The sequence below is a fragment of the Euphorbia lathyris genome, chromosome 3 (genome assembly GCF_963576675.1).
Source record: "Euphorbia lathyris chromosome 3, ddEupLath1.1, whole genome shotgun sequence".
Classification (NCBI taxonomy): domain Eukaryota; kingdom Viridiplantae; phylum Streptophyta; class Magnoliopsida; order Malpighiales; family Euphorbiaceae; genus Euphorbia; species Euphorbia lathyris.
In genome coordinates this window covers 100,515,671-100,524,993 of record NC_088912.1, presented here as the reverse complement: position 1 = coordinate 100,524,993, position 9,323 = coordinate 100,515,671, and the positions used below count along the sequence as shown (strand labels likewise).

Below are 9,323 nucleotides of genomic sequence, written 5' to 3'. Positions count from 1 at the left end.
CATGTTCGTGATCCGGTGTTCGTTAAGTCGGCAATGGCTACCTCATGCGTTTGTACATCCCCTTGGTAGCTTCCTACAGAGTTCTTCTTGCGTCGATGATCTTCCCTCATCAACTCCTCGTACTCTAAAACCTTGGCCACCAACTCATAGTAGTCGCGGAAATCTATCCCCTGAAATTTCTTCCGGTTTTCGAATTCCAACCCACGTTGGGCAATCTTCACGAACTCGACCTCGGGGATGTTGATTCGACACCGATGTCGCATCTTTTTGAATCGGTTGATAAAACTTTCAACCGGTTCTCCACATCGTTGTGTCATTTGGGACAGCTCCGCAACACAGATCTCGGGCTCCGTTCGATAGAACTGGTTGTGGAACAGCCTTTCCATTTGTTCCCATCCATGAATGGATCCGGATGGTAAAGTGGTGTACCAAGAGAAAACTGGTCCCGTTAGTGAAACTGGGAATAGCCGCAAGCGTAACATGTCGAAGTTTGTGTCCATGCTCAAACCGCTGCACAGGTGAAGCGTGCCACGTGCTCCATAGTGGATTGCCCTTCTTCTCCTGAAAATAAAACAAAATCGGGTACTCTAAAATTGTGGGGTAAAGGGTATAGCTGATCATAGTGCCGTGGATATGGTTTCTGGAACTCGGGTCGGTATACTTCCCTCACAGCTGGCCCATAGATCTCTTGGATGATGTTTCTTATGCGTTGGGCCTCTCCCAAGTAGTTGGTGGGCTCCATGCGTGTATGCGTCGTCCGTTGTGGGTGAAAGTTGGCTTGTCTCACATTGCCCCCCACATTACGAGCATAGCTTTCCTTGTAATGTTCGGCATGGTTACTAGGTCCGGTATGAGATCTAAACTGTTGTTGAGGTGGCGGGACTTGAATAGGTTCTGGGCTGATCCTGTCACCGCGCTCATTGAACCTGAGATTCTCTTCTCGAGCTGGTGGCGGGGTATACCTTTCCCCAGCTCCTGATGTCGGTGTTTTCTTCCCACCGTCTACCGGTCCTTGAGATGTCGACCTTTGTGTGAACAGCTCGGCGCACTTTTTCGGGATTTTGCTGATCTCTCCGGTTAAATCAATGATCCTTTCCTCGAGAGCCGGTCCCTTGTTGGAATTGTTCATCGCCTCGTTGTTGGCTTGCATTGCCTTGCACACATCCTCATAACTTTCTCTCATGGATTGCGAAAATCCATGTAGAAATTGGTCAATCTGCTTCTCTAGTTTTGCTAAAAATGGTGCCATGTCGAATATGGGTGGGCCTTGAGGTTGTTGGTTTGCACCTCCGCTATTGTTCACTGTCTCAGCCGCACAACCTTCAGGCATGGCGGGTTCGTTGCTCTGATCCCGGTTCTGATTTTGACTCTCTTCGGAGTCCGATGGGATGGGATCTTTCCCCGTATTCTTCCTAGGCGGCATTCTTCGTGAGTACTTATGGGTGAAAATTATGAAATTATGTTAGTAATCTAGTGCTGAAAAAGAAAGAACAAGGAAATAAATAAATGCTTATTAATGGAATGCAAGTAAGGCATGAAAAACAAGTGGGTTAAAAAATGAGCGTGAAGAATATATACGAGGTATGAAAAAACAAGTCTTACAAATTTTTGGCTAAGCCAAAACAAAAAATAAAACGTCCCACCGAGCGTGCCAAAAATTGTTAGCGTTAGCTAATAAATTTTGGTAAAGTGGAAGTGGGATAATGAGTGTGGAAAAATTAAGAACGTAAAAAACGAGTATAGACACAATTTTTGGTAGCAAAAAAAAAAAACAAACGTCCCACTGGACGTGCCAAAAATTGTTAGCGATATTTTGCGAATATGCTAATTTCAACCTTGTCACGTGTGGTTAGGGTGCGGGCGTGCCAGAGAAGATTACTTCTCAATTATTAAAGACGGTTAAGTTTATGGAATTGCGCGCCAAAACTTGAAATCTTAAACGAAACGATTGGCGAGGGACGCAAGGATTGAAAAAGTCCCTCTTGGGTCTCTAGCACCGTTTATGAAAACTTTGCTAGATAAATTGTTTTATTTAAGCTAATGCGGGTAAATTGAAGACGAGAAAATAAAGGAATTTAAAGTGCGAAATTGACACAAGATTTGGTGAAAATTGGTATTTTATTGATGAATAAAGGTTTGAATACATAAAATTGGAAATGAATTACAATTGAAAAATCTCTATATTAAACATATAGGCAATCAATTGAATTAGAACGAACAAATCAATACGAAGAATTGAAATGCAATAAAATAAATTGGAATTCAACAACAAACTCGGAGCCACAATAGCTATCTCGGATTGATGTTGAATTTTGGTGTTGGCGTGAGGTCCTTGGAGAACTGCAACCGTTCGGGCCCGTACGGTATGTGCCTTGTGCAATGACTAAACGTTGGTAGGCAAATGGGGTAGATTTAATCTTGACTTTGGGGAGCTTGGTTGGAGTGCTTAAGTACACGGAATTGGGCAAATAAATAGTGTAAATTGAACTTCGGGATGTCAGGAATAACTTTGTATAAGGGATCGAAGGCCAACACGAATGGTAAACAGACGAAATTGAAGATTGAAAATGACTAGTTGAATCTGGAAAAATCTGGGCAGAATAGCTAAAAGAATTTGGGATATAAAGATCAGCTTGTAAACGGAGTTTTTGGACACGGAATTGAATGAATCAAGGCTAAATCGAAATTCAGGACGTTAGGAACAACTTTGTCGAAGGGATCGAAGGCAAAAAATAACTTTAAATAGACAGAATTGAGCTTTGAAAAAGGATGGACGAATCTGGAAAATTACTTTAGAAAGGAAACTCTAATTGAAAACTTGAGCAGAGTAACGACTTAAAAACACTAATTTGATTTGAAAAACTCGAAAAAAAGGCTTTAGAACTTGAATTGAAGCTAAAGGAAGCTAAATGAGGGATTAAAACCAAGAAAAACGAAGAACGAAAGAAAGAACTTTGAAGAACTTTAAGAACTAGGAACTTAAAACTAAGAACTAGAACATTGAAAGTGACCTTTAGAGAGGGGTTTTGTGTTGTGATTGAGTGTGTGTTTTAGTGTAGGGGAGGGGGTCTATTTATAGTATTTTTAAGTGGCGTTTTGGTAATTAGTTAGTGGTATTAGGGTATTTTGGTCTTTTCATCATCAACTAACTCAACTAACTCCAACTAACACTCCAACTAACTTAACTTCCTCAACTGCCGTTGACTGTTTCCGGAAGAGACGATACGCCCCGCGTATGTCCTACTATGCCCTGCGTGTTGTGGCTCCTGGGCCTTGTGCGTTTCATTGATGATCTTTACGCGTGGCGTCTCTGGTGTCACGTCCCGCGTAAAGGAGTACGCCCTGCGTATTGGCGGATACGCCCTGCGTATCCGTGCTTCTGATCTTGGAACACTCTGCGGATGCGTCTTACGCATGACGTATTGGCAAGTGCGTCCCGCGTAAGAAAGTACGCCCCGCGTAAAGTGAAGGACGCGCTGCATATTTGAGTCTCTGACGTTGATTTCTCCGGACGTCTTGTTTACGCGCTTCGTATTGAGGACACGCCCCGCGTGGTGCCGGACTCTCTCATGGGTTGAAGGTTAGCTTACACGTGTATTATTTTTCTAGAAAATATAAACTATATCCTAAAAACATAACCCAAGCATTTTATATACATAAAAATAATTATTTTATTTTTTGGACCAACACACTTTAAGTAAGTTTAGAGAACTAGTGAAATATTATGTAAATTCAGAGGGCAATCAACCATTTTGGACAAGGCAACGGATGTATTAAGCCTAAATTTAAGTAAAATGATAAAGAATACGTGCTAAGGAAATATGAGATGGTTTTTGTTTAGAATTCAGATGTATTACTTGGACAGGTTCAGGGTTAGTGATAGTTTGGACTTCAAGGCCCAATAGACCCAAACATTATATTATAGCATAATTGATAGTGCAGTTTTAAGAATTTGCCACCCTTAACAAAATTAGTGACCTTAACAAAATTCACTAATAAATTGTATTGAGAAACTTACGTGACGAATGGTGTGTCTCTCATTTTCTGTATTTAATAAATTCTACGGCGTTATTAAATGCAATTTGATAAAAATAAGGAGTCATTTGAAACTTTAAAAGTTCAAAGGAACAATTGAAATTTTGAACGAAGTACTAAACAACAGATATATTACTTCTTTCTTTTATATTTAGTTCTTTTTTCATTTTATCAAAATATAAAATATGATTATGACACGACCATTTGAACTTTCACTACTACAAAACTTAAAAAACACAGACATAAACTGAAGCATATGGATAGATAGAAAACACTACCAAATATTGCATATAATGATATAAGGTAAGACACAAAACTGTCTCAAACCATACAAAAGAACCTCAAATCCACAAAGTTCAAAGAAGAAAGACATTATTTCTGCAACAAAAAAACTCCCAAACTGATGATGATCCCAAAGAAACGGATTAAGGATTCACTGACAGGAACGTTCAAACCCCCTCCCGCCTCCTCTAAAACCGCCATCCCGACAATTAGTTTCCGAGAAGAGCAAGGAGGAAAGCCTTGTAATCTCCAGAAGTCTCTTTGGCCACAGCTTGATCAAGAGGCACATTGTTTCTCCTATAGTAAAGCTCCTTGATGTGCACCAAATCTTTCTCTGCCCTTGTTACTATCACTCGAGTAATTGCATCTTCGTCTGTTCCTACCTTTTTTATCGCATTGCGCAATACCTATATAAAAAAAAAATGATTTAAATCGGGTTAAATATATAGCATGATCATGGGTCGGGTCGGGCTTGAGCTAGATCTCGCAAACTTACACTTAAAAACGCTTAAATTAAGCTTAATAGAACATTTCTCATTTAATCAGGCTGGAAAGTGATTTAGATCGCGTAAAATTTAGACGTATTCATGGATCGGGCTAGATCAGATTTAGACTTGCATCTAAAAATACTGAATCCAAGCTAAGCCTAGTGCATTGATCGGGTTAGATCGCTCAATCAAGCATTTTTCATTTCAGGCTGAAAAAGTGATTTAGATTGCGTAAAATGTAGAGTATTCATGGACCGGGCTAGATCGGATTCAGACTTGCACCTAAAAACACTGAACCGAAGCTCCGCCTAGTGGATTAGCTATTTAACTGGACTCGGACTGGACTGGACTTTGATTTGAAAATCAAAATTTAGAATCCAACCCAAACATGCTTACCTCCTATATTTTCATTTTGAAACTATATTATATAATATAATATTTTAATATTATATATATAATAGTTTATATTTATAGATCGGGTTGGACCGGATCTGATATCATTTTCTCCTATCTACTACCTGGACCGTGAACAGATTTAGTCAAATTCGCCTGTAAAGTGTTTGGTAAAATTACGAAACATATGTGTTTTTTTTTTTTTTTTTTGCAGAAAAAATAATTAATATCTATTGTCTATCAGACACAGCAGCATAAGAAACAAATGGGACCCAGATGTGATTCGAACTAATGACCTCGCTAGTCATACGTAAGCTCTCAACCACTAGGCTAAGAGCTTATCATTAGTAGCATTTAGACACTGTATTGATTTCTAATATTGATCATATTGTCTCGACTAATTTGAAAAGGAAATACAAAGTTTAAGGTCCAAACTGATAATAAATATCTAGTTCAATTTTACCCCATGGTACAAAAATGTAGTTTAATTTTACCTTTATAATTAAAAATCTAGTTCAATTTTACCCTCAGAATAAATATGATTAAAATTAAAGATGGGATCTATAGAATTTGATCAGATTAAGCTAGTATTTGTATCATAAGTTATAATCGAGTCATTTTATAAGATAAGAACAAAATTCAACTTCCCTAAATAACTTTCGTGCAAAATTGACCTTTATCCCTAAATTTTCGAAACAAATTAATTCTTAAAAAAACCAATTTGAAATGTAAAATTTGTTATGAAACCGTTTTAACCAACAATTCAAACAGATAGTTAAGACTCAATCATAGATCTTATATTAATCTCTGATGAAATTAACCCTTTTATCCCGAATTCTTAATAGTTAAGTATGAATTCTCACCTTTTCATAGTACTTGAGGGGTTCGTTGATGCATCGGATGGCAATCCGCATCAATCTCTTGAAGTCATTCTCAGCCAGTTCACCCAACAAAGCCTGTCAACAAAACAATCAATTAAATCAGTAATCACAGTTAATATGCTTAATTAATTAATGTGATGTGATAAAATTAATTAACCTTAGTGATGGAAGAGCCATGGTCATCTTTGAAGTTGTTAAAAGTAGCCATGAGCTGTGTTTTGCTTCTAGTAGTGAGAATTCTTATAACTTCATCATTGTTAAAGTGCTTCTTTTTAATTGCTTCCTGAAGAATGTCAGCTTCTGATTTTGCTAATTTTGCATTTATTTCTGCTCCTTCGTACCTAAATGCTGTCATCAAGCCGACCAAGAGCTGCTCATCCAAAATTAACACGTGTCAAAAACTAACAATAATATTATCCCGTCCTCTAACACAAAAATTGACATGTATTCTAAACATTTCAGAGAACCGGATCCTCTATATAGACATCATTATAGTGAGCTAATTTTCCCTTTTTTATCATGGTACACGCTGGGCCTGTGTCTTCTGGGCCGGTTTTGGATATGAAATTTTGTAACTAGACCCAGCCCGGTCCAGTCCAAACCCGTTAAATTCTGTCTATTGGATATGAAATTTTGTAACTAGGCCCGGCCCAGTCTGGACCCATTAAATTCTGTTTATATTTTTTGCGGGTTTAGGATTTATAAAAATAACACGGACTAGAGCGGTCCAGTGCAGTCCACCTATTGATATTAAATAATAAATTTATATATTAATATTTATTTTTAAATATAGATTTTATTTTTTATTATTAAAATTTATAAATATATATTTAATTGGATTTATATGGGTTGGGTTTGCGATCTGATTTTCGAACCCGACCCCAAACCGCTTAAATTAAGTGGGCAAATTTGAGATGAAAAGCCAGTTGGGCCCGATCCGAGCCCGGCTCAGCTTGGGGTCTAAGGTAAGGTACTAAAACAGTGTTAAGATTTGTGGGAAAGTGTAAATTTAGCCTAAACCTACTAAATGGTATCATTTTAACTTCAATTGTGAAAAAGTGCTATTATAGACCTGAGATAAGTGCTATTATAGACCTGAGATAAGTACCTAGCACAACTCATGTACAAGTCTATTTCAAAGTAGATATGTTCATGGGCCGGGCTGGTCCGGATTTGACTGGGCCTAATAAGCTTTTATGTCAAAATGCTTATATCAAACTCAGTCCAGTCTATATAAACTCACCTAAAAATATATATATAGTTTTTAAGTATAAAAAATAAAATTTATATTTAAAAATAAATATATAAATTTCTTTATTAATATTAATAAGACGGGTTAGTCTGGGCCGGTCCAAGCTATTTTTATAAGTTTCAGGTCCGTCCAAAAAATAAATGGGTTTTAACATGTCAAGACTGGGTTGGGCTCAACTTTTATTGTCCAAACTCAGCCTAAAAAACACAGATCTAGACCGGCGGGCGAGTACCCCGGGACACATAGACAGGTCTATTTCAAAGTAGACTTGCTCATGGTTTAGACTGGATCGGGCCTCATGAATTTATACTTAAAGTACTAAATCCACATCTAGATGAAATGGGCCAGTTTTTTTTTGTCCAAGCCCAATCCATTAACAGGCTAGGTGGATATCCCGGCCCATGAACTGTTCTACCTGAAGCAAACAATTGAGTAAAGAAAAAAATAAAATCAGAAATTAATTAACATACCTTCCTAGTATCGCCGGCAGTGTGAGCCGCCACATCTTCTTCCAAGGAACGCTTGTAACGAGCCTGGTAAGCTCGCCGGATAATCAAAAGCTCCTCCGCTGATCGGGCGCAAGCAATCTCAACAAGCACATGATAATCAAGAGATTTTCTCATAGCTACATTCGCCAACACCGCATCTCTGTCCTCCGGCTCCAAATTCCACCGGTAAACAGCCCTCTAATCAAATCAAATCAAATCAAAATCCATTAATTAACTCATGTTTAATCATGATTAAGATAAAATTAATCGAGATTAAGGACTAAATCATGTTAATCACCTCGAAATCTCCGTTTAGCTCAGACTCAAGACGCTTGACTAAATCTTCTTGGTAAAGGTCCCAATAAGCTTGCCTGATCTGCTTTCTTTGAGCGGAGTTTCTGTGGCCGAGAACTGCGACCACTGCTTTCTCGTTCGTCCCCCAACCTGCCGGAAAAACGTAGATGATAACAAAGTGAATGAATAATCGATTTGAAAACGGAAATGAAATTAAGTAAATCGATTGATTAATTAAATAATAAATTAACCTTCGCAAGCCTTTCTGAGAGATTCAGCATCTTCAACGGCATTGAAATTGTGAGGAACAACAATGGAGGCCATGGATTTCTCTCTCTTTTCTTACAGGTGATTCTTTGTGAAGAAGACTGCTCTACTACCCATCTATTTATAGTGCCAAACAAGAAATTTTCTTATACAACCCGTTGCCGCGTCATTCTTACAGCCAACCAATCAGTTAATGACACATAGGCTTCTTTTTATTTTATTTTCTTTTATTTTATTTATGCAAGCTCATTTTGAATAAATTGCACTAATAAAAATTTTGAATAAATTGCACTAATAAAAATTTGTAGCTGGTTTTCTTACCAAAAAAAAAAAAAAATTTGTAGCTGGTTCAAAAAAAAAATTTGTAGCTAGTTTTATTTTATTTCAGTAAAATTATTTTATTTTAATAAATTCATTAAAATTAATTTAAAAAATTAATAGAATAGTAACGTTACAATCACTTTGTTACATGTAATATGACTATTGTGTAATTATTTGTATGCCACAGAACAGTTAAAAATTTAAAAATGCATTTTTTTTATTTTTTCACGTGAAAGTTTCAAGCAATTGAATTAAATAGATAATGAATTTATTTATGTTGTTGTAATCTGATTGTCATATCATACGTAAAAGTTAATCATTTCCAACGTGATTGTTATATTACTTTTTATGTAATTTTAATGTCGGTCGTGATTAAAATGACTTTATTCAAAAAAAAAATGAAAGTTCAAATTTTTTATTCAAACAAAATAAAGTTTGATCACGTTTTGGAACTAACTCCAATCTTCGGTGACCATTTATACAATTAATCAAACAAAACATAAAGTGTTTAATCAGCATAAGGAATTATAGTTGAATATAGCTAATTTGAAAAAAAAAAATATAGCCAATATTTGCTTGCTATCAGTAATAATAAACATAGTAAATAATAAATAAATCTTAA

General features: G+C 36.7%; 1 protein-coding gene across 1 annotated transcript; it reads right to left on the bottom strand.

The window, feature by feature from the left end:
- Positions 1-4,296: 4,296 nt before the first annotated feature.
- Positions 4,297-8,489, bottom strand: LOC136224017 (annexin-like protein RJ4). The gene is made up of 6 exons (XM_066012226.1): positions 8,365-8,489; positions 8,118-8,263; positions 7,802-8,017; positions 6,237-6,449; positions 6,062-6,154; positions 4,297-4,724 (listed from the first exon to the last, which is right to left on the bottom strand). The coding sequence occupies exons 1-6, from the start codon at positions 8,435-8,437 to the stop codon at positions 4,527-4,529; spliced, it is 939 nt and encodes a 312-aa protein (XP_065868298.1). The 5' UTR covers positions 8,438-8,489; the 3' UTR covers positions 4,297-4,526.
- Positions 8,490-9,323: the final 834 nt, after the last annotated feature.

Excerpts from the sequence above, each read along its gene's own strand:
- LOC136224017 (XM_066012226.1), bottom strand. The coding sequence starts at position 8,437 with ATGGCCTCCATTGTTGTTCCTCACAATTTCAATGCCGTTGAAGATGCT. Across the intron at positions 8,264-8,364 it reads TCTCAGAAAGGCTTGCGAAG|GTTGGGGGACGAACGAGAAA; the intron begins GTTAATTTATTA and ends TTTTTCCGGCAG. Across the intron at positions 8,018-8,117 it reads AGCTAAACGGAGATTTCGAG|AGGGCTGTTTACCGGTGGAA; the intron begins GTGATTAACATG and ends TGATTTGATTAG.